Source organism: Takifugu rubripes, chromosome 7, assembly GCF_901000725.2.
Source record: "Takifugu rubripes chromosome 7, fTakRub1.2, whole genome shotgun sequence".
Classification (NCBI taxonomy): Eukaryota; Metazoa; Chordata; class Actinopteri; order Tetraodontiformes; family Tetraodontidae; genus Takifugu; species Takifugu rubripes.
The window spans coordinates 1,136,002-1,160,705 of record NC_042291.1 but is presented as its reverse complement, the minus strand read 5'-3'; the positions used below and the strand labels follow the sequence as shown (position 1 = coordinate 1,160,705).

Below are 24,704 nucleotides of genomic sequence, written 5' to 3'. Positions count from 1 at the left end.
CAGAGGCTGTGTCAGGCAGGTGGAGCTGAATTATCACCCAACAAAGTGCAAAACCTAGATTTAAAGATTAGATTCATTCAGAACTTAAACTTATTTTTACCCAATTCATGGAAACTGGATGATAATTGATAATGTGGCATTAATCAAAGGGATCTATTGAATCATGGCTGCACTTCAAATCATAATGGAATCATGTCAAATCATGTAAATTAATTCCTGATTTCAGGTGACTGATTAGAATAATGTGGAAAACACAACGTTGACTTTCAGGCTCATGTGTGAAGTAGTGTTTTATGGAGGATTTGATTTGTTAGATTGATTTATAGCTTTCTGTTGCTGTGAATCACCTGCATGAATTGCCCTCCCAGCAATATTCAGTAAAATCTATATTACTCGTATTTGGTTGCTCAACAAAGATAAAATAAATGAACATTTAGTCACATCCAAGTAATTTTATTTAACTAATGTTCCTGTTGTATTTGGTGTATTTCCAACTTAAAATGAGACAAGCACAACAACATGAGAGTCAGTTGATGTTTAGATTCTCATTTAGTTCAGGATTAGGAAAAAAAAGCCATTCACTTATTGGGGTTGAAAAATATGTTTAGGAGCAACAATTTAGCAAAATATTCAACACTACATTATCAATATATGGCAAAATGTAGGTTGAAGTGGGATATAAGATTAGTCTGAGAGGTTGAAATGTGCAATCGTGCTGTGGAACGGCATTAGTGCTCATCTGTACTCATGGAAATAGCTGGAACTACTCGTGTTACTGGTCATTTAGAGCTGAACCTTTCGTGTAAAGAGGATTTCTATCCAACACCTTCCAGTAATTATTCTCCACCGATGTAAATAATCAAATGTGAGAGGTGAAATCGGGTTTTAGGGGCTAATACAGTGAAATGATGACGAAGCCTTGTCACAAAGTAAAACTTTAATTTGATATATAGCATCTGCCATAGTTTAATGTTAGTTCCACTGCTAATTCCAGGAATGATACGATGAAAACAACAGATGAATTCAGAAGAAAGTGCACAGTGTGACTAATTTATACATAAGAATCATTTTCTAATACATAAGCTTTTAATTTTCATTCTTGCATATATAAAATGGAAATAAAAACATTTGTAATTATTGCAAAATTGACATTTGGAAACAACTGAAAGGCAAACACACTAAAAACAGGATGAAGTTATGAGTAAAAACCGTGTTGATGTAAATAACCTCTCAAAAAGACAAAACCTTTGACATTGACCTCCCAGCTTCTCTGTTTGGGGCCCAAAAACAGCCAACTGGTGCATGTTGATGGGCCCCAACAAGAAGTGGGATCCTCTTCCCTTTATGAGGATGCGTTGCATGTTAGTCATGCACAAACAAGGACACGAGAGTCAAGCCACTTATTGCTGTCTTTAAAACTGGTGTTGCCTGGATGAAGGCTTCGTTAAAGTGCTTGATGTGGTGTCAAACGGTTCTAGAGGAGTGGAGAATAAACCAGGCTAGGAACAAGGACGCCATTATGCTGACGTGGGAGTGCCTTTATTCATATGAGGATTCTCCATTTCACTCTGATCTAATGTCTGTAGCTTTAATACTAAACGACTGTCGACAGCTCCGTCGCTGTTTAAGTTGGATCTTAAACATCAAAGTAAGAGGAAACAATCAAATCTGCAAACACTGAACCTCCTTCAACATTTCACTCGGCACCAGGACTGCGTAGTTTCACCCTCCATTCAGAACCTTTCTTTAGCGTTTCAGTTGTTTGGCTAGAATGCTCCAGGAAAGAAGGTGGCTTCTGCATGTTAAAGTAAAGAAAGCTATGCTTGTTTCATCCAGCCTGGTTTTGAAGTTCAGACGCTGAGCAGAACAATACTAAAAGCTAAAGTGTGCAGGGCAGAGGCCGCCCGCCAGCTGGCAGTCTGCACTTTAACATAAACATATCTGTAATTTGGCTGAAATGTTCTAAATTGTGTGGAGACGTGGAATATGTGGGCCCACAGTGGTGACGTGGAGACATCTGCCTGACAGGAAGGAGGTAGATGAAGCGTTTGAACACATTTCCTACTGTTACAGGAGAGTCCAGGAGGGCTAAAGCTTCGGAGCTCACCTCATTAAACTCAATATCCGAGCAGAACCTAAACCCTAGTTTGCCATTGGGGGGAGAAAAGTGTGGCTGGATGTAAATGTGAAACCATCTGTAAAGCACATGCAGGCAACAAGGACCCAGAAATAAAAGCAAGGGTCTTAACCCTCTTCTTAAAGCTATTAAAATGATTTTTCTTTGTACAATAACAATGATTTTCATGAATAAAGCGAGCATAAAAGAAGCAAAGGCAACATTTGTAGATGTGAACGCTGATGAGGCAACAATGAGTTCAGTCGCGCACGTTCCAAGACAGGTCCTGACGCTGCAGGGAATAAACATCCAGCTGGACAGAACGTTGCATTTCAGTGCGACTTTGAGGCAGATGGAAAAAGTGACATGCAGGGTTTGTTGGCCAACAGAATGCATTTGGTATGAAAACGGTCAACGGAAGAAAATTGTGTTTTTCTTCTCTTTGGAAAATCTTCCAAACAGTTTGTTATGTGATGCGAGTATAACTTCAATAGAATAACAGAAGTCCTCGGTATTAATCAGTTAGGTCGGCGTAAATATACATTTTGAGTGGAAAAATACATCTGTACATTATTATGATTGTGGAGCACATTCAGCCTGTGGGTCACATGGTGATCAAACCACTCAGGAGATACAGAAAGGTGTCCAAATGTTCCAGAATGGAGAGGAAAAGGAGCGCTGACCACCTCCCTGATGCATGTATGGAACATTTATTTAGTGATAGATGTGGGCTCAAGGGAGGGGAGGGGCCAGGCATCATATAGGGGTTCGTTCTAATCTTTTGGTTCGACCTCATCTGTATCCTTGTTGATCTTTTCAACCCTTTTTCTACCTCATCCAACAGCTGTGGCCGCTGCGATGGGAAGAGGAGGCATTTTACAGCTGCAGGTGAAGATACAGCAAAAAAAGGAGACAAATGCTCATATTTAGGTGAATGTGGTCAAGATGCTAAACCACAAGATACAATCCAAGGAACTGACAAGAAACATTTGATGAAGCCCCAGAGAGAACTGAAGCCTGGATGGATTAAGACGAATCACCATGGTTACTCTCCCTTTTAAAAAAAAAAATAAAAAAAATTTTGGCTGATATTCTCTGAGCAGCACTTTTATATTTTACACAAGCTCTTGCACAGGCTGTACAGTTCTTTTTTCGTGCTTTTGGCTCTTTTTTTCCCCCACATTTTTGCTGCTCAGTGTGCAAAAACCTTAAATTGTTTTCAGCTACATTTGCAGTAGGAATAAACTTACAAGACTTCAGGGTTTAAAGGGTTCCCATAACAGTATCATAGATTAAGATTCATTTACATATTTTATACATCTATAGTGCATAGAATTTCTTTCTTTTTTTTTTGCCAATACCGGCATATGCCCAGACTCCTCTTCGAATAGTTATTTGTCCTGTTGTCACCTTGACAGCGATGTGAGACATCCAAAGCTTCTGCGAATGCAAGTAAGACCGATTAAAAGCTCCTTTCAGAAAACTAACTTGGCTTGTACGTTAATGACTCTAACACAGATATGCAGTGAGCAACAACTGAGGTAAAGTGCACGAAGAAACGGGCCAACCTGATTTAAATTCAAAGGTCTCGGATGGGGACTCAGGTGTGTTTTCTGTTTGCTGCGTCCATGTCTTAGAGGCTCTCCCAGCACCACTCCACAAGGATTATGGAACATGTCCTTTAACGGCCACTCATAAAGGCTGCAGGTCCAAAAACAACGTAAAAAAGCTGTGTGGTTTTTCATCACAGAGACTAAAGATCCAGCTCAGGAACACTGGAAACCAGTTCTGATCGGGAGATCAAAGTACCCCTGGAACGAAACTCTGCACCATAACAAAAAGGTCTAAATTAAGGCCCAATGTTTGAACCTGGCTACACAGCGAACGTCTGAATATATCCAGCAATTTCACGTGAGAGTGACGCAACGTTCCAGAGAAAGACGCTGCTAAACTGGACTTTAAAATCATTTGGTTTAAGAGGGAGACAAAAAAAAGAACTCAAGTACTTTCCTTTCATTTGGGATGAACGTCTCAGCATGACTGGAGACAGAAAAGGTCATAATATCAGGAACTAATGTCGACCTAAGGTGAAGTCAGTGAATCTGCCGAGACAGGTTGTTATGGCAACAGGACAAAGAGCTGGGATAGCTGAAGAATTACAGGTGAAATCCAGACTGGCGCTAATAAATGTTTTTGCTGAGGGTGAAAGAGGGAAGAAGTAACTGGCTGGGATAGTTTTCTGTGGCTCAGTCTCAGCTGCTTAATGTGTTTCCCACTAACAGAACCTGCTGAAGAACATTGAGCTGCTTTGTTTTCACCCACAACACAAAGTTCTAGAGCTGTACGAGGATAAGGGTCACTGACTGCACCTTGAGGGAAAAGTTTCCTATAACTGTCTAAAAAAGAATCAAACATTTTCTGAAAAGGAAACAGTCCAAAGCTTTGGTTAATGCATAGTTCTTCCTGAATAACTCAGATTGAGAGTCCTAATCTGTTCTGCCATCACAGCAGCTGCCGTTATAATCCTGTCTAAAAGACACTCAACAATGACGATGACCCGGCTTATTTTTGGAACCAATTTTGAGTTTACAGAGCAGAGTAGTGATGTGATGCCACCCTTGATCTTCTTTCTGGCGCGGATATTGACGCGGTCTGACCCCCGACTCAAACGCTCCGGTCGATCAAGGCAGGAAGGGTTCGTCCTCGTCTTCATCAGCGCTGGGTCCTGGGTCGCTCAAGCATCTCATCAGTTTCTGCTGTTCTCTGGACCCGTCCGCCTCACCTGATTGGCCGGCTCCTCTGGGCCCAGCAGGAGGCTTCATCATCAGACCCTGATCCTCCTCCTGCTGCTGCTTGCTTGCGCGCGTGAACTCGTCAATGGTACTGGCAGAATCCGGAGACTGAGGAGAGGCCAGGTCTACCTGAATAGTCGGTACGCTGTCCGAGTTGGACTTGAGGTTGTAGGCTTGAGGGTCTGCAGACAGGACAGCGCTTTGATATCAGGGACTGATCCGATACGTATCTGATATTTCATTCATGTGGATGATGTACGGTGGTGGGGGGCAGAGATCAACTGCAAATTGCAATCACAATAGGCTCCAGTACCCCTCCAGTACCCCTCAGGAGGTTGAAAATAAGCTAAATATGTAACAACAGGTGCAACACATGCTGCCATACCACTCTAGTCTGCCCTTTATCTCCACACTCATGTCATGAGAAGTCATTAGTGATGCGCAGTCAGTCAGTCCCTCGTGCTTTCTGGTGACTGTTGTAGCCAAAAATTTCTCAACTAGACTTTTAGTGAATATTTTCAACGATTTAGCGGTAATTAAAGGCGACGCTATCCCTTGAACACCAACTTGGCATGATTTTTGCCCGGGTGATTGTGGCGGTGCTGGGGTTTGGTTGTGTTTAACAGCAACATTCCAGACATTCCAACAGCCAGAATAGCTGCAGGGACTGACAAATGAAGGGGAGCATTTCCACAAAATGGGCTACACATGCGTGTTAGGGTCTCTGCTGCACTGGCACAAACTCAGAATGGATCGTCTCTACACTGACCACATACCTGGACGCACTGGGTTCTCTTTCTGCTGTTGGTCAGGTTTGAAATCATTGCCTAAAATGAAACCACACACTAGTTTACACGCCACTGTGTTGCTGTAAGTGGGAGAAGACCTTCCGCTGCGGCTGCGTCCCTCTCCGTCCCTCTTCCTCTTTCATGTAGGAAATGGCTAAAGTGGCTGTAATTACAGAGCGGTTGCATTTGGGTTTGTGTGTTTACCTGAGGCCAGTCTGGCTCTGGACAATGTTGGGGAGTCGGGAGGAGCTGCAGGAACTGTCAGGTAGTTCTTCATGCCTTTAATCTAGAAAATCACAGTGCTTAGGTTGTGTATGACATGATTCAGAAACCGACATGTGGTGAAAATCAGGTTTAAATGTCAGCACAGGAAATCCAAACTATGCCTCGCAGGATTGTTCAAAGGTTACTGCGCCCAACTTTTTATAAGTCTGTGATTTGCAATTCATCAGATGGAAAATTGGCTACAATCATGTTTTGCTTTTCAGCATCGCAGCACGCAGCTCTTGGATCTCGTATTTGTAATGTAATCACAGGCTGATGAATGTGAAGTGTCATCACTGGAATAAACCAGACTCCCATTTTGTGTCACAGGAGTTAATTTAAAAAGGTAAACCAATGTGAAGATTTTAGCTGAATCCTTTAACTGCAGGTGGGCCATGAAAGGAGAGGAGCTGCTCTCAACCTTTAGGTTTTCAGTGGTCGTATTCTACAAAGTTCTCATTTTTCTTCAAGCTAATATTTAACTGAATCAAGATGAACTTGGTACCTTCTTCTCAAGCTCAATCATCTTCTGCTTCTTCAGAAGGAAGTCGCTGATGCCGTCTTCATATGGGTCAGCCACCAGGGTGTGTCTGTTGTAAGAGCGCAGCTAAGAAAAAACAAATAAAGTTTAGTGTCATTGCATTATCACCATACTGGAATTAATACATTTTGATTGATACCATCATTAACACAGTTTTTCCATTTAACAGAGAATCAATAATTATACTACACTTGCAGAAAACTGATAAAAATTTAAAAAAAATACTTTGGGTTGTCGAAATGAATGTGCTGATCCAAACAAATCTGGTTGATTTAAAATGTGCACACAAGTAACGTGTGTCCAGCGAATGCACAATTCCAAAGACTGGCAAGGATCGGTGCTCCAGCAGAACCAACAGGACCAAGATTAACCAAATCTAAAGGACAAGCTCGAAAAGACAAAAAAACGCCAAAAAACAGGGCGGAGCAATCGACACATAACCCTGCAGGAAGGAGCTTTCCACCTCTAAACGCCTCATTAACCTGAAGCAGAGTCCACTGCGAGGTCATCGGCATGGACCACGTTGTGCTAAATTAGCTTCAGGAAATGATCTTGGTGAATCTTGTGACAAAATGACTCACACAACTGTCTGTTGCAAATCATGCGCTTGTGTTTTCTACACTCACCAGCTACTTTGAAAGTTGCTGCCAACTTAAGTTGTAGAATTAAATAGACGGGATATAAATAGAAGTGTCACCCTCTGTCGTGTCCTCTGGAGGTTCGTCCTGAGGATCTTCCTGATCTCCTCTTCTCGGCCTTTGGGCAGCTGTGGTAAAGCTCTCTCTGCAGGCTTGGCCTCAGGAGGTTTCTTAGGTTGGATGTTCCTTAAAAAACACAAAACCAGACATACAGTTAAATAGAAATGCGATAATGTGTTTAAAATGGCAGTTTTATGCTAAAACCCAAAATCCGATATGAATTGATATGAACAGAAAAAACAACTAAAGTCACCAGTTTCTGTTGTGTCTTAATGGACATGAAACTAGCAACTAGCAACTGCAAGAAATTGAAGGCATGGCCGCTAAAATGATACGTACTGCATGGAAACAGTGGATGGCATAGCAGAAGGTAGTTTGACTCCCCCACCGCTTTCCACCATCTCAATAGCATGTTTCATTTCCAGCTTGTGGTAGAAAGCAATGAGCTGTGGCTCTTTGGAGCGTTCGCCTGCAATCAGGCACTTCTTCACGTACTTCTTGTTGAAGCGGTTCAATCTATGAGACAGGGGAGGGAGGCACAAGTCAGGGCCCCAAAGCTGAATAATAAAAACATGAATAATAAGCACACAAGAGTAGAGAATATGAAGCTTAACCCAGACTGCATGATCAGAAAAAGTAACCAATCAATAAATATTCTGTGATTATATTAGGAGTCTCTGGGTTACTGTCAGTGATGTGCTCAGTTAGCCTTGATCTAATGAGCATTTTCCACATATATATCAACTAGAATCACTGTTAAAGGTCAAAATAAGGACAAATCCATACTTGTCCTTCCAGTGGTGGTGTCCATAGTGCCCACAAATATCTTCAATTCCAGTCAGCAGGTGGTCAAGAAACTACAGATAAAGAGTTAAAGAGACATTTTAAAGAAAGAGACAAAGACAGATTAAAACTTAAATGTAACGTGGATAAATATGTTCTATGAACGCCACTTGCACCAATTTGTGATTTGTGCATTAGGTATAAACGATGTAGCACATTTTAGATGCAAGCCAACACAGTGGATCAGAAAAATGGACACTCATCCATTTAGACTTCAGCCAAAGGTCACCCTGAATAAGCCTGCAGGTAACAGTCTGACAGACAGGGTTGCTATGGGAACAAACCATAAATCAGAGCCAGGGACTTCTACTTTGTCACAGGGGGATGAAGCCCTAAACAGTCTCCAGTGTTGCAGGGATGGAATCCCTCTTCAAAGCAAACACTGCGGATTTACTAAAGGTGCTAATATGTGTGCAAACTTGACGTCACCCACAAAAAAGTGCAAGCTGGTTTACTTAGGGCCTGCGTCTTTGAAGTGAGCAAAACAGTACGCTGTCCATTTAGCACCTTAAAGGAGATGGAATATGGGGCGTTTCTGCCCGGGTGAGCAAACTACTGGGAAGAGACAAAAACAAAATGATTGAGACGTAGTGCATAACCAGCCCTGCCACCTTGGAGCTGCTGAGAGGTTTGCTCGCAGATGTATTAAATACTATGCACAATGGGCGCATACCTAAATGGAAGCACTCAATGTGTACATTGTTATCAGAGTCTTGGACACTGGTTGCGCCTCCTGTGTAATGGATGAAAGCCCGCGATCAAGGGCTGCAGACTGGTTTTTGGTGGTTTTTGTCGTTCTGCCGGCAAACTTCTTGTCACGAGAGTTTTTCTTTTGTTCTGCACTTTGTTTCTTTACCTCAGCTGCCTTCTTCCACTGCTCTCTTTACCCTGTTGCGGCATATGCAGCAGGTGATTTTAAAAATAAATAAATAAAGCTAAACCTCAGTGATGCCGTGATGGTTTGGGTAGAGCTGTACGTCTGTATGCAATACGTCAGTTACATGTTATGCAATTATTTAGCTGCATTTTTGCGTTGTTTTTATCTTTAGTTTCATAGGAAACACATAAGTGAAGTACCGCGATATGGCCAGTAGGTGGAACCCGCGACTACATTTTTAAAAGGGTGTTATTATTGACATGATTCTGACGTGGTGGGATGCATCTGATACTGTTACAATGCGTGCCGGCATGCCATGATGGGTAAAAACAATATCTCAGTATTTTTACTTGAATACTTTTTCACATTTCATTTACTCCACGTGAGATATTCAGATGAGAAGCACGGGACTTTTGATCATTAACCATCAAGAACTCATGGTACCTGGGTGTGAATTTCCTCATTAATCGAACGCTTGGCTTCCTGTTTTTTCTTCACAGCCAACAGCTCTACCAAGGGTTTGATGGTCATGCCCTGTTAAACAGAGAAGAGGAAGAAAGAGCCCAGTGCTATCAGTGAAGAAGAACCAGCTGCACAGAGAAGTGCATGACAGTATAAGATGGATGCTGAAACCGAGTGCAAAGGAAACCACAATGGTATCATCTCATGCATGTTTCTACTTCCTGTGCACAACATGACAACAAAATATTTATTATACTTGTTGCATTAAAACATAATGAAGAGAAACATTAATATTTTGTGGCTCTTGCATGTTCAAGCCCCAATTCAGTTTAATAAAAAGGGTGGATCATATAGAAATGACAAGGAAAATCTGTTTTGTTAAGGAGAAAATATTTGCCGAGATAAAACCGCTTCATAACGAGGAAGTGAGTAAATCGAATTACGTGTCTGAACAACCTAAACTACTCAAATCATTTGCCAACATATAACAGCTAAATGAAGGTCATTGGGACTGGTATGTCTTCTTAACTACACTTTCAAACACATCAAATATGAGAATCCTGATGGTTTATCAATAGAAATGTGTCCCCTGAAAACCATCTTTGTCCTATGTTTTCCCCTGTTCTTTAAAATTAAGGCCAAAATGTTTTTCTTCCTTTAAACAGGCTGGATCCATTATTTTGTTTAGTAATTTCAGCGAGTTTAAGCCCATTCAATATACTAATTATACATTATTCTGGTGTAAAATATACAGAGAAGCTGTGGTTTTAAATCACTAATTATGTGTCACTTTCATACCAACTACTAACGATTGACCTTATTTGCATATTTTGGGGCAGGGGGATGAATGCTGCACAGGCACTGAACTATATTATGTAATATATTTCAAATGCAAAGGTTTGAGGGGGTCCACTTACCTGAACAAAGACAGTGAAGAAGATGACGGTGATAATGGCGGTGAGGAACATCTCTCTCATCGGGAAATGGTGGTGATCCAGCAGAAAGCCCAGGGAGAAAGCAATGGCGCCTCTGAGGCCACCGTAGGCTATTATAAACTGATCTTTGGTGGTCAGCTTTACGATGCGGAACTTATTTATGATGTAAGTCAGACCGACAACACCTGTGATGAATAATTCACACAAGGAACATATGAGGTAGGGTTTTTTGGCATTAAGTACCAGGATTAAACAGGCTGAGTGTTATTAACTTTAATTATTAATCATGATTATAAAGTTGTGCCTTTGCTGCTGCACATTATCATATTATTAATAACAGCTACTGTAGAAAATGTGGACCATGGACTTGCTTTAATATCATGGTGGCGCCTACATTGCAACAGATATCCTAAATCTAAATCTACTGTCCAACCTCAACTCATTTGCATCACAGGATCTTGCCTCATGTGATGCAAGTGGGATCTACCAATCTAAAAGTGGGTGGAAGCCATGGGTGAATCCTGCATATATTTGGTGTATTTACTTTGAAAGGTTTACTTAAACTCTTTTCTCAAGACGGGCATGTGAAAAACAGCATGACTGAACAGACCTCATCAATAACAACACACGTCGCTCTGGAACGACCAAAATGAGGTCTTGTGATGACCCAAAAACAACTTCCCCTCACCGGCAATGCTCACTATCAAAGTGTGATTGCACAACTGAACTCTCGTCAGCATTTCCACTTCTCCTTTTGAGTGGAAGAATCTTATAGCACATTTGAAAAGAAGGTGCAATTTACTACAAATTACAATATCCCTTCTTCTAAATCCCAAACTACAAATAATTTCAAGAGATTTTATGTAATTTTCTTACAATAAGGCTGATAAAAATAACTTTTTCTTAACTCCAAGTAGGGCAGAATTGTAGACGTACTGACCTATGATCCGTGCCACCAGACACAGAACAACTGTGACGGAGACAAAGGTCCAGTTCCAGACGTGTTCGCCGCCCACTGTTGCAACACCCAGAAAGATGAAGATTAGCGTCTCACTGACGCTGCTCCACATTTTCAGGAAGTATTTGATGGTGGTGTGAGATTTATGGGATATGTTTGCCTCCACGTAGGGTCGCATCACCGCTCCACAGGCTATTAACCTGGATGCACAAAGGAAAAACATCTGCTGAGTCAACCTTGAAAAACAGTGCTGAAATAAACGGTTTTATTATTAAATATTGGTGAAATTCTAAATATCCTCCCCTAAGAAAATATTCTGTGACAAAAATGTTTATTTCAGTTGTCATGCAGCAGCAGCATGAGAGGTCATTGCTGCATGGTGACAACTTCTCTTTCATTCTGCAGCCGCGTGACGTCTGCGTCCAAAATGCGAAGGTCAGAGATTAACATCAACATGTCTCCGAATACACAACAGACGCCCCCACTCCTCCACTGGATTGGGTGGATTTTCAAAGCTCTGGGTAATCACTGCCATTAAGCAATCACGTGTCTTTAACAAAAAATAAAAATACAGCCCACATGGAAATAAACCCCCTGAACAAATGCAGTTTTTGATGCGAGGTGCAAGAGGACAGGCCTAGGAGAGCCATCCTTCAGAAGCCCTGCACTGCCTGTAACATCAATAACTTTGAGCTGAAATGGAGGGAGCTGAAAGGAAATGGCACCTTGGAGAATCCTGACATTACCATCTAGCCTTGGTTTATGTGATGGATTTGTTTTCTAGGTGATCACCGTGGTTACACTGGGATGCACAGTTGAGTTATTGTCTTCAGGGAATGGGAAGAACAGGTCATATATGGAACACAAAATCTCACAGCTGAGCAAAGAAATATATATTAAAACCATGTGATAGAAAAGGGACATTACTGAGAGCGTTCCAGTGCATATCAAAGTCTGAACACTAGGGGGCACTTTAACATTACAGTCATTACAGTAAATGAATAAAAGTCATTGGAAAGGTTTGGTTTTGGATTGGTCGTTTAGTGAACACACTAAATTTTAATTACAAATTTAGCTTTCGTACAACTAAAGAAATGCTTTATAACTAAGTTCAGTTTTTGTTTATGCAGATCTAAGTCATTAACAAGTTATTTTGAATTGCTGCTAAACCTGTGATTAATTTTTTTCTATTTTTGATTTATTTCTAAATGTTTTGGAGTTCAGCAAATTCAACAAAAGAAGCAACCAAGCTGATGCAAAGTGTAAACTATCCTCCTGTTGACTTTAGGCTTTTAACTACGCTATTTAAATTTTTCATATTCAGCGAGATCATTTTGATAAAAGCCGAGAAAAAAGAAATCCAAAGACAATTAAGAAAAATGTTCTGAATAATGAATGTCAAAAACAGAGACAATAATGCTTATTTGTGGCTGTGGATTGGTCGAATATGGTGTGGTTGCAAAGTGGTTCTTAGCTTCTTTGAGCTTCAGTAGTTTATTCTGCAGCAGTGGAGAAGAAGCTGGTCTAGAAGAGATGCAACCTTATACCCTACACTTTGTATTCAGAGCTACTGTAAACCTCCTATAAATATATTTTACTCTGCTGTGGTGAGTAGCTGTCATGCACAGCTGTGTCTCCAATAAACACTCTTTCCTCTCACATATACATTGCTGTTGTCCAGTAGTGCTAGGCTACTCCTTAACGTGCTCCCAATAGCTATCTATTTAGAGTTCTCTAGCTAGTATTTCTTCTCTGTTACATATACGGAGCTAAAGGGCTTTAAGCAGCATGTATGGCTATATTTATTAATACACACAAACACACACCATAAACTTACGCCATAATACCCGAGAGATGAAAAATCTCAGCAGACAGGTAAGCCATGTAGCTGTATAAGAAAACGAAAAGTGGCTCGATGACACGTGTGTGGGAGGTGAACCGGGACGTAAAGGCCGCTAGGATCCCATAGATCGCTCCCACCAGTATGCCGCCAAAAGCAACCACCAGGAAGGATATGATTCCCAGAAACCCATCCATCACAGTCACGTCACCGCCAGAAAATTCTTCAAAAAGGTGGTATAACACCTAGTGGAGATATAAGAGAAAACAATTGAATGGTTAAAGTAATAAAGATTGACCAAAGGTATTCACTTATATACATTTTTAAATACATTTTCTGGTCTGTGAAAAAGTATCACAGTAAAAACTGACAAAGCAACAACCAAATAGTGTCCAAGTGTCTAAACTAATCTCATCTCATCAAGCCAGACGTCTTCACATTGACGGTTTCAATAAAGGTTAAAGATAAAATAATAATTACTGCATAATTTTAGAGTTGTTTTGAACAACTGACTTGATCCTTTGCCTGGTAAATTGTAAACATCCCTTAATACCCCAAATAAATTTCAATTCAGTTTCCAAGAATCTGCTCCTTAATTACACACAACAGCAAATATTAGACATAAACACTCATCTATATAATTATTGTCAACAAAACGGTCTCAGTGTTATCATGTGTTTCCAAATGGTATTATCTTTTTTCTAAAAACTAAGAGCACAATGGGTTCACCTCAGTGTCAATGAGACAATAAGCATGCCAAACACCAAGACCTGACAATGGTACTAAATTACTGTACTGGGTTGCATAAAAGATGCCACAAAATGGCATTCTAGCCACAGGTGGAGGCAATTACAAGACTTGTGTTATGATACTCTGCATAAGACTGTAATGATGACTGTTTTACAGATGGACCATACAACACTCACCACAGTGACAGCATCATTCAGCAGCGATTCGCCAAATACCAGGATATGCAGCAGCTCATTGATGTGGATCTCCTCAAACACAGCCAGCACAGCAACAGGGTCTACAGCTGAAACAATGGAGCCAAACAGCAAGCAAGGAAGCAGTTCCAGCTGGTGGAGGGGGGATGGATTGTCAAGCTGGATCTGACACACAGCATAGAGCAGACCGCCTATAAAAAAAGCATTCCATAAGGTCCCCACAACAGCAAACATGAGGATTGTCCCCAGGTTCTCCATAAAAGGACGGATGGGCAGGAAATAGCCGGCATCCAGGATGATTGGAGGCAGCAGGCAGAGGAAGAACAGTCTGGAGTCCAGCACGGGGGGAACCTTTTCTCCTGCCAGTTCGATGAGCCCCCCCACCAGCAGGCCAACCACAATCAAAAGACAGCTCTCTGGCACAATGCTGGACAGCTTAGGAATCAAGTGGAACCCTGGAAAAATGGGAAAAGGAGAAGAGATGAGGATACAAAGAATTAAATGGGAATGAGGGGAGAAATGATTGCTTTGAGCCCCCCTCCCTGAGTTTATGTTTACACACATGGAATATCTGACTGTGTTGTCAGATTAACTGGAATCACTTTCATCTGTGTTCTCACACTTGCTAAGATAGAGCTCAAGTTACAGATCAACTGGGCTATTCAACGTGGCTACTGGCCTTCAGCATAGCTGTGACATACCACACCTGAGTGTTTGCTCTACACAGAAAAAAAGTCCAACAGTTCTCATTTTAATTTCCAATTGCGACTCAAATGGTTATTTATTTTATTCTTTTTTCCATGCTGTTCTGCTTAGTCTTGTATTACGGTTTTAATTTGCCTTGTTCCATTTGTCATTTCCCCCTGTCAAGACAGTTAAAATATGTATTATGAACAGTGCAGTCTCAAAGATTTTAATGCAAATACGATGTTCAATTATGTTCAAATGTACGTTGCATGACAGCTGAACCAGCAAGCCTGAAAATCAGAACATATAGGTATGCAAACACGGAGATTAGGGCAGCGTATTACAATAACATTGACAGAGGATTCGATAAATAACAACAGATTGACAGAAATCTCTTACATCATCACACTGGAGACCACAAATGATGGCCAGACAGTGGGGGTGCATCCCAGCGATGAGAGCACTAATACTGAAAATCTCCTTTTTTTTTTTAATCCTAAACAGCCCCTTAGTGAGATGTTTCCAAACTAATCCAGTTTTGGGAGCCATTATTGGCTAAAGCCTGAGGCTGCATGACTCATATGTCACACCACAAACAGTTTTGCATGGAGTCTGTTCATGCTAATGCCTTGATAAAAGTGAGAGTTCTCACGCACTTTAACAGTAGAATTTAGAGCTACAGAGCTTTCCATAGCAAGGGGCTCTTACCTCGTCTACACGGAACAAAAATATAAATGCAACAGTTTTGTTATTGCTCTCATTTTTCATAAACTGACCACAAAGATCAAAGACATTCTACTGTATGGACACCCTATTTCTCTAGAATATTGTTCATAAACCTGTTGATATCTGTCTTTGTGAGTACTTCTCCTTTGCCGAGACATAACGTTGAACAGAGAGCATGATTATTGCACAGGTGAACCTCAGGCTGCTCATAATAAAAGTCCACTAAAATATAATTTATGTTATATCGCACAGATCTACAGATGTCGCGAGGGTTGAGTGAGCGTGCAATTGACGTGCTGACTGCAAGGATGTCCACCAGAGCTGTTGCCGGTGAACTGAATGCTCATTTCTCTACCACGCGCCGTCTCCAAAGGTGTTTCAGAGAATTTGGCGTTCCAACCGTAACGACACCAGTCCAGGACCTGCACATGGAGGATCATCTAAGAGCAGCCCCCCCACAGAGCTGCATAACCAAGTATCAGAAACCATCTCAGGGAAGCTCCATGGCGTGCTCGTCCTCATGAGCATTCCCGACCTGACTGCAGTTCATCTTCATAACGCACTTTGGAGAGGTGTTCTCTTCGTGGATGTCAACGTTGTGCAAAGAGTGGCCCATGGTGGTGGTGGTGGTGTTATGGTATGGTATGGTATGGTAACTGTATATGTTTTGGACAGCAAAAAAGCCATTTTTTGCTCTGGATTGGTTGATACGACAGCAGGCTTCAGTTCCGGCCAATATCCAACAAGATAGCACAGCCTTTAAAGCGGAGTGATCAACATTCCACAGGCCACAATCAATATCATGATAAACTGTGTGCAAAGGAGATGTGTTGCACTGGGTGACATGAGGCAAATAGTGGTCTCACCAGATACTGGCTGGTTTTCTGACACCCTTCCCTCCAGGGCAAGAGGGCAATAAAACAATAAAAGCAGTAAGAGATCTCCCTCTAGAATCACATGCATGGATCTTTGGCAATACAAGCTGGAACAGGAGTTCATTGGGTAGAGTTTTCCAACGCCTTGGAGCACTAGGCCACACTAAAACACACTAAAAGCACCGTTCTTTTTTTTGTGCCTGAGAAGCAGGCCTTAAAGACTGCGTTGGGAGTGTGTGGGCATAGCATGTTAACAACATACACTGGTGCTAGAATATTCAAAGCTTTAAAGCCATTTAGCAACTGTTCTGACATGGAAAAAGCCACCCTTTACTACAGCATTTATCCGATTGACTCTTTTTACTAAGATGCAGGTTAAAAATCTTGGTGTATACGATAGTTTGATGCTGAACTAAAAATCTGACAAGGACCAAGTTTTCCCTGACATGTTCAGCCTGGGCAAGGAACCAAAAAGTTTTGTAATAAATTCCAAAAATCTGAAAGCTCTAGTATTCCTTAAACCTAATGACTCTTTCTTATTTCTGAAATTTATATTCTGTTTCTTTGCCATCTAATTCTTTGTAGCGCACGCTTCTGAAGTATTATTGTAGACTAAACAGAATTGGAACATTGTGTTTATAAGTGTTAAAAAAAACACATTTATACTTTATTTATGAGACTTTTTTTTTTCCAAAGAAAAATCTCAAGCCAATTCTTCAGGATTTATTCCTCCGATTAGTAGCCTAATCATTGAGGAATAAATTTGAACTAATAGTCGAATGTCGTCCATTTGTAACAATGTTTCAGATTAATTTACGCCTAGACATTGTTCAATCTGCACCGAGTTTGTAAAATTTACAAAAGGCACAAAATTGTAAAGTATGAAACAACAACGCTGACCATCAAACCACTGGTGTCCATGCTGTCCATTGTTTACCTGGCAGCACTCCGTAAAGGTGTAATGATGACATGGATGTAATAAAATCTGAGAGGGAGGAAAAAACAGCCACAGCCCTCTCAGCAGGAGGTCAGACCCGCTACTGCTGGTAATGTGAACCTGCCCAAATGCTGAACAAAAGCAGGCTGACCCGTGTTAGAAAATCCCACTTCAATGTGCTAATTTCAGCGTGAAAGCGGTATTAGTAAGAGGACCTAAGACCTTGAGTTTGTTTTGGAGGTGCAAAAGGCATAACTTCAGCTTTACCCTCAGTTCTTTATGTCTTGGATGGAGTCGTTGAGCCCAGTTATTGAGGCTATTGACCACAAGGGATAGAGGTATATACACTCTCATATCATCAGCATAGCATTGAAATAAGATATGGTGGATGAATTATCTGCAATAGAGAACTGCTCACTAACACAGACATAGACAGATTTGTAAAAAAGAGAAATGGGTCTTTTGTGTACACAGGTCTACACAAGTCTTGCCTATTTAAGTTCAGGTTGTAAAAAATGCGAGCAAAAACAAATATGTTTATAGTTTTGTTCAGCGTATATTTACTGTAAATTAAAGCAGTATAGGGTCACTTCATTCTCCTGACTGGACCAGCACCAGCTGAAGACACGGTGTGTTACCGTGCACAAACACACTGAAATATGAACCCTATAAAGTTAGATGCCTGTTGACAGTCTAAACTCTTTTATGGGGGTGGATGATATGAATAGATCTAATCAAAGTGAAACTGAATCTGGCAACAGTGCCATAAATATTAATATTGCTGAAATGTCGCTATCGTTGATGCATGGAAATATGCTTCAATTTCAAGATCCAAAATTTGGTACGCCTGTCTTAAAAATGAAAACAAGCCAAAACCCGGAATCAGCACAAATTCTCTAAAGTTCTGGGACTGCTTTACCCTGAGAGCCCACACAGAGGTTATGCTTAATGAACATAGACAATTCACAATGTAAAATACAATATTATCAGCTCATCTATCTGCTATCTCATGTGCTTTCATTAAATAAAATGATGTATATAAATGGATTTAGTATATTCAGACAGCTGGCTACCAGGACATTAAGTCATTATAGACCAAGTTCAGATAATGTCTAAGAAAGTTCTGGTCTGTGCAGCTGAACTACGAAAAACAATGAACAAGCATGTCCTAAGTCGTCTAAAGGGACCCAGTTTCTGCACAGTCAAAGGTCAGTGGACAGTGCTCTTTTCATTCCTCAACATTTTATCAGAGCAGCAGACACCCCACTCCACAGCGACTACGAAATCCTTTATGAGTTAACGGGGGATAGTCTATGCCTGTCATTGTGTTAAACAGCACACTGATTTCTTGCAACATTTCTTTCACCATTTCCCTCTGGATGTAGAATCCACCGCTAGCTCTGATGATGGTGAAATGTCTGCAACAGAAATTTGACTGTCCAGTTTGCTGGAGGCTTCACCATTGAAGCTAAAGATGTGCTCATTAATGTTTACAAGGAATCGATGCTCATATCAATAGACGCGGCGTTATCTTATCAAGTCAAATAATCATTCTTTCGATGCCGGTTAAACCAGATTAGAGAAAGGCCTGTGCACGGTTGGCGTCACCTGCTAATCTATGAAGCACAGGGAGTGCTCATCATCATCATCATCATCATCAAAAAAACTGTAAGAGTGCACAACAAACTCTTGAGGTCTACAACCTTCTTTTACTGGATCAGTTCGGAGGCTGTCGTCTGTTAGGTGATGTCCAATACTGTAACGATCTGCGCTGACGTGGAGCAGCACAGATAAGGTCACGTTATTCTATTTAACAGTGACCAAAATCAGCTATTAGATTTGCTTCCAGAACATCTGCTTGTCCAAGTCGCATGGATGATCATTTGACTTTCAGCTTCAGGTTAGGACAACAAATATACTATAAATAAGCACAGACAAATCCAGAAGGTGTCAGGAAAACAAGTACAGTTATTATTAGATGACAAGGAGTCCTCTAATCCCATGGGTTGAATGTTTTCCAAGTAGTATTTAATAATAAACCTCCGTGAAGGGAAATACCGCGCATGTGAATTCATGTAAAATGTCCAACGGAGCAATGGAATATGGGCATTTAAAATTCAAGCTTAAACTGCTAATATTTGAAACACGTGTCTATTATACTCTTAGCAGAAGTTGTAGGGTAATATACATTGAGTCGGAGGGGGGGGGGGAGGAACAGAATAAACATATTACTGCTGGTGACGCACCCTTCACAGGCTAAATGAGACATTAACATTCTGGAGAGAAGAGGGACAAGGAAAGACTGCGCTTGTACAAAGATGAGGAAGCAAGCCAATCAAAAGGCCGCTTCGGCATCAATACTGAATCTAATGTATGTATCCACATGTAAAGTTCCACCAGAGGAAGCTTAGATGTCTGACTGATGACAGCACTTTTGTTCCTGGCAAGATTCCAATCAAGAAGATGATAGATGATAAAAGAAAGGATGGTGATAAGATTGTGAAGAGAAGGACAGTGAGCTTAAACCGGGGACTCTTGGCACACTGGCAATGCTGTCGAGATATACCTATGAAACAGAGAAGTATCAAATGCATTGACATTGCAGGAAACAAAGAATATTACATGTAGTGTAGAGTGCTCGTCACTCCTGGTGTGTGAGGACAGAACTGCTTTTCTCGTCTCCCTCCTGCAACAAGGTTATTCAAAGCTACCAAAGGGTAACGGCTCATACAATTCTGCATATGTACCCAGCGTCAACACTGCCTGGCACCTGCTGCGCACAACCATTTCCAAAGACAGAGTGAGTCTCGTTGCCATGTGACTAATTGGGCACGTCTGACAACCCTGAACTGCTGCACCGAGCAAGTACAAAGAGGGGAAATGTTGCAACAGTTGCGTTGGACATAAAGTGCCAGCAAGGTTAAGTGATTCCAAGCAGCGTCAGATCGGATGAAGCGGCCCGTGGCTTGTGCACGACCTGCTTTTTTTTTCTTTTCAGTTATTACATTAAGCCCCTCCGACCGTTGCAAAATGTGTTCCAGTAGGATCACTGCTGCCATATCAACACGATAAAGTCCACCAGTTCAAGTGTGGGATATTTCATAAGGTTGGTCAACACCCAAATATTTCTGCTGCAGTTTTAGAACAAGCTAGTGGATCCACACTGGCACCAAATAGGACAAATAAGCACAAGTATCAAAGCTCTGTTATTCCAGGCAATATTAAAAAAAATAAATCATTCTAATAATAATAATAATTTAAAGGATATTCACTTATAAATCTGGTTTATTTCACTCAATTCCAATCCCAGTGGTTTAAAATGTAAGATGAAAAACATAAACCCAGACATGCTATGAAATTTAAAAGTAAGTTGTATATGGCTAGTCATGCATTCACATTCTCTTTAGCTTTGTTAAAGGTGTGGCTTCTTCTGGTATTTCTGTAATCCTTACCTTAGGGGTATTGTAGACAGGGACACTATTACAGGCAGTATCTGGAAGGGGGGTTAACCCCAATTACCTTCAAAAATAAATGCAGACTAAAATGGTTTTAAAGATCAATATGTAAATTAAACATTAGGCATAACTGAGCATTAAAGGTGCAGTAGAAGCTCGTGATGATTGTCGGCTCTTGTTGGTTCTGACACGCTGCTTCACGTGTTCGTACCTGTAACATAGGGTGCAAGAAGGAAGGAGCAACAGTATTAATCTGTTCTAGTGGATAAACTGGTATTTGGGTTGGGTGGTTTAATAACTGGAACCACTGACCGCTTCACCTCACCTCACGTCATCTCAAATGGTCCAATGTAAATCAACAACTCTGAGCGCCTGTGTGTCCATGTGTGTGTTCACCTGCATCCGTGTTAATTGTTCTGACAATGATGGACGTTATAGCAGACATCAGAACTCTTCTGATGTGTTGGCTGCCATGGCTATATGACAGACGTGCCACCTCTTCGGGTCAAGATTCAGCAGTCCACTTACACCTAAAGGAGAGTGGGCACTCCTTCGAGGACAGCCAAGTAAGGATACTGGCCAGAGAAGACCGCTGGTTTGAAAGGGGGGTTAAGGAAGCTATCCATGTTAAATTGGAAAAAACATCCTTAAACAGAGGTGGTGGCCTGAGGCACTTCCTATCACCCACATACAATGCAGTCCTCCACTCCTTCCAACAGCAAAACAAACATTCACACCATTCCAGGAGACCCAGTGACCACCACCATGTGACCCAGCAGACAAAGGGGAGACACCTCAACAGAAACTAGGTGAACAACCCGACCAACGACCCTGCTAACGACTCTCAGGTGACCACCCAGATCATTAGCATGCTAATGGTCCACGTATTTTCAAGCTCTCTCCCCAGCGATTTCAGAACTGAAGAAGCCTTCTGGATAGAAGGCGAAACGTCTTCAAGAGAAGAAACCCAGTCCAGTTGACAGAGAAAACTACCTTGGATTGTAGAACAGTCCTAATAACATTTAAGAAGAGCTGCTTCTGTAAAACACTGGGGTGAAGCCAAAAAACAGCTATTAAAATAGAATTCTCAGAAACAGCAGGACCATGTTGGGGCATGATTTCAGGAAAATTGCATCCCCTTGTTTATGGGGGGCATTTAGACCTATTCCAGGCCTAAACTAGTAAGATATGACATCTATGAACGTTTATCAAGTGACAGAACAAAGGTGCCCATTTTCAGACAGCCAGTGAGGGTCTAAGGTTCAAGTTTGGCCCCGACCGTATGTGTCAGCCCGCGGACCCACCCGGCCTAATATCTTATCTGTCTCTCTCCTGCAACAATCATCCCTGGCTGCACCACCACTCTCCTAAACCTTCATCTTCTGTGATCGCCGACATACCTTCAGAGATAGCAGGGGACAATGTTGGAGTAAAATAACCCCAGAAAGTGCTCATAAAAAAGGGAGAGGCACTATATAGGAATCAAAGGGAGGAGTGCAGAGACACGGATTATAAGAAAGCTCAACACAGAAGCAGATACCAGTTTGGCAATTTATCATAGAGGGGGTTGAAATAGCTTAACAAGGGCTGTTTATCTTGAGACATTTTTTAAGACAATGATGCAGGTCTGTGGTTGAATGCAGTTTAACAGGTGTTTGTCATGTGGGAAAGCTGTCAGTTTCTCTGCCTAATGCCCCGAATGCTGCATCAAGCTTAGTCATCATGATGTGGGTGAATCAAATGAAGCATCCTGGCCAAACCTGTTAGTTCATCATACCAAAGGTGGCAATTGGACCAGAGATCTTCATGTGTCAGCAAAGACATAAGTTGGACAATTCTGTCAATCATTATGAGCCAAATTCGACAGAGGTGCAGTAGAGTGAAGGTGAACCTGATATACATTTCTATCTGTTCTCCAAGGGATGATTGACTTTAAAACCGGTTTTTAATGGTTTTGCAGTGTGCTGTTTGCCTGGCACTGACTGCACCTGAAGGCACATCCAGCTGGCCTCCCCAGGAGCGACCGACAGGCTTTAGCTGAGTCCATAACATCACTCCAGTACTCACCTAATTTCATTAATGACGCCAGCAGCACCCATAATGCGATTTCAAAGGGGGTCCGGACGTTCTCGTAGTCCAGGCTGAGGACCGGAAAGAGCTTTTTCGTCTCGTTTTGTCTTTTTTCTGACACTTTATGGTTGTCCAAATCTGCCTTTTTGGTGACATCCGGAGAGCTGGCGGCTCCGAGCGGGAGCACGGATCCCTCCAGGAGCAGCCAAACCATCAAAAGCAGCAGCCCCCTCTCCGGCAAACTCTTCCCGAGTCCGGTCGGGTGGCGCAAACCCGTCCGACCAGGCATGTCGATGAACCACACGGCGACCTAACTTTGCAGACTTTCGTTTGTAAAAGTCCGAGCAAGTTTGAGGAAGTGGTCCTGAAGTTAAGTGACCAGTTCGTCGGACATGGAGTATTTGGGTCGAGTCAGTCTGAAAGAGCCAGAAGTTGGTTTAGCTAGCGCAGGTGAGCGGACGCACCGTCACAGGCCGTCAATGAGAAAGCAGGAAATGTCAAGATGTTGTAAAGTGTTTCCTCAACGGGATAATTGGGGGTGGGGGGAACAAAGCTGTCCTTTCTGTCTGTTCCAGTAATATTTCCGCAGGTCGGCTCCTCACTGTCAGCGGCTGCTGGTGTCCTCTCCGGCAAAAGATGTCATTGTTGATGCTGGAGGCGAGCGAGACACAGGCATCCCCTTCGCTCCCGGCTCCGGATCCATGAAAAACTCGTCTGCGCTTCGGCTTTCCTCAGCTATTGACCTTGACGCGAACCCGCGTCAAATATGGGTATTTACGAAGCGTGTTGTAACTTTTTTTTTTTTTTTGACGTTGATGTCCTTAAAGACGGTTCTTGCAGTGCGCCCAGGAGGACAAGACCTTGGTCGGACGCGCTCGGCTCAGAGGAAGGGGGAAGAGGAAGACTTTGGGAGACTGTCCCCGTCCTGGCTTCTGGCGCTTTGAGGGGTTCCCAACACAAGTGGCGGGTGGTTGTCGGTGCTCCCGGTGTTTAGCTTCGCGCAACCTTCAAAACACACACCCTTTTGCGGAGGTTTCGAGGATGGGAGGCGGTGGTGGGATGGAAGGGGAGGGCGATGGTGCGCTCTAGCGCCACCTACAGGAGAGGAGGTTTAAAGAGCCTCTGGTGAATTGGTAACGTCATAATTATGTTTGGATATATTTAGCTATATAAAAGGAAGGGAATGCCATTTAAATAATAGTAGAATGTAAGAAATATATGTTGATTTATATATTCTGCTCATTCCTACCTAATTGCAGATACTGTGTGATTTATTTTTTTATTTAGTAGATGAGAGAAAAGTGCATTTATGCACAGATATTTCAAACAGCACCCCACTATTTGCTACGTGGCTGTTCCTCTGAAAGGTTGATCTTAAATTGGCACTAGCACAGAGCATACCTACAGACTTATATGGGCCATTATATATCCTGTAGGTAGCCTAGATCACTTCAATATTAGCATAAAAATTATTGTAAATGTGGGGGGGGGGAAATGGGCAGTCCTCAATGAGTTGAATTCTTATTAAGCATGATCATAATGTCCAGTGACAAATACGAATGATGGATTAGTAGCATAAGTCAAATTCAGATGTAACCAGATTTAAAATGGGTCTTTTTGTGGCTGCAATTCTTCTACAGTATATACTGTTCTTTATACTGTACAGCTCCAAACATCCTCAGTAGCACCCTATAAATCTCAATACTTCACATGAAAGGACGCCACAGTAACCTACTCACTGTTTTTGTTGTGCAGCTAGTTCCCTTGCACGTCATGCAAAGGCATCATTCACAATTAGTAACATGCAATTGTTTCTATGACAAAAGCAATGACGTGAGGGTGACTCGTGATGTTTTTGACCCCAAACGACATAAAGGCTACGCTGCATTAGCTGTA

The 24,704-nt window shown here is 41.8% G+C and overlaps 1 protein-coding gene across 2 annotated transcripts; it reads right to left on the bottom strand.

The window, feature by feature from the left end:
* Window positions 1-918: 918 nt before the first annotated feature.
* On the bottom strand, window positions 919-23,129 carry slc9a1a (solute carrier family 9 member A1a). 2 transcript variants are annotated; one of them, XM_029838499.1, is made up of 13 exons: window positions 22,806-23,129; window positions 14,041-14,513; window positions 13,112-13,359; window positions 11,257-11,474; window positions 10,299-10,501; window positions 9,364-9,453; window positions 7,986-8,056; window positions 7,539-7,715; window positions 7,199-7,325; window positions 6,466-6,567; window positions 5,901-5,982; window positions 5,685-5,735; window positions 919-5,090 (listed from the first exon to the last, which is right to left on the bottom strand). In XM_029838499.1, the coding sequence occupies exons 1-13, from the start codon at window positions 23,095-23,097 to the stop codon at window positions 4,798-4,800; spliced, it is 2,427 nt and encodes an 808-aa protein (XP_029694359.1). In that variant the 5' UTR covers window positions 23,098-23,129; the 3' UTR covers window positions 919-4,797. The 2 variants fall into 2 exon arrangements, with proteins under 2 accessions (XP_029694359.1, XP_003965701.1); XM_003965652.3 differs by lacking the exon at window positions 5,685-5,735.
* Between the last annotated feature and the right edge of the window lie 1,575 nt (window positions 23,130-24,704).

Coding starts and splice junctions, on each gene's coding strand:
- slc9a1a (XM_029838499.1), bottom strand. CDS start 23,097: ATGCCTGGTCGGACGGGTTTGCGCCACCCGACCGGACTCGGGAAGAGT. Junction 11,475..13,111: donor CATCTCTCGGGTATTATGGC/GTAAGTTTATGG, acceptor TTGTGCATCCAG/GTTAATAGCCTGTGGAGCGG. Junction 6,568..7,198: donor TCCAGAGGACACGACAGAGG/GTGACACTTCTA, acceptor GTTTTTTCTTAG/CTGCGCTCTTACAACAGACA.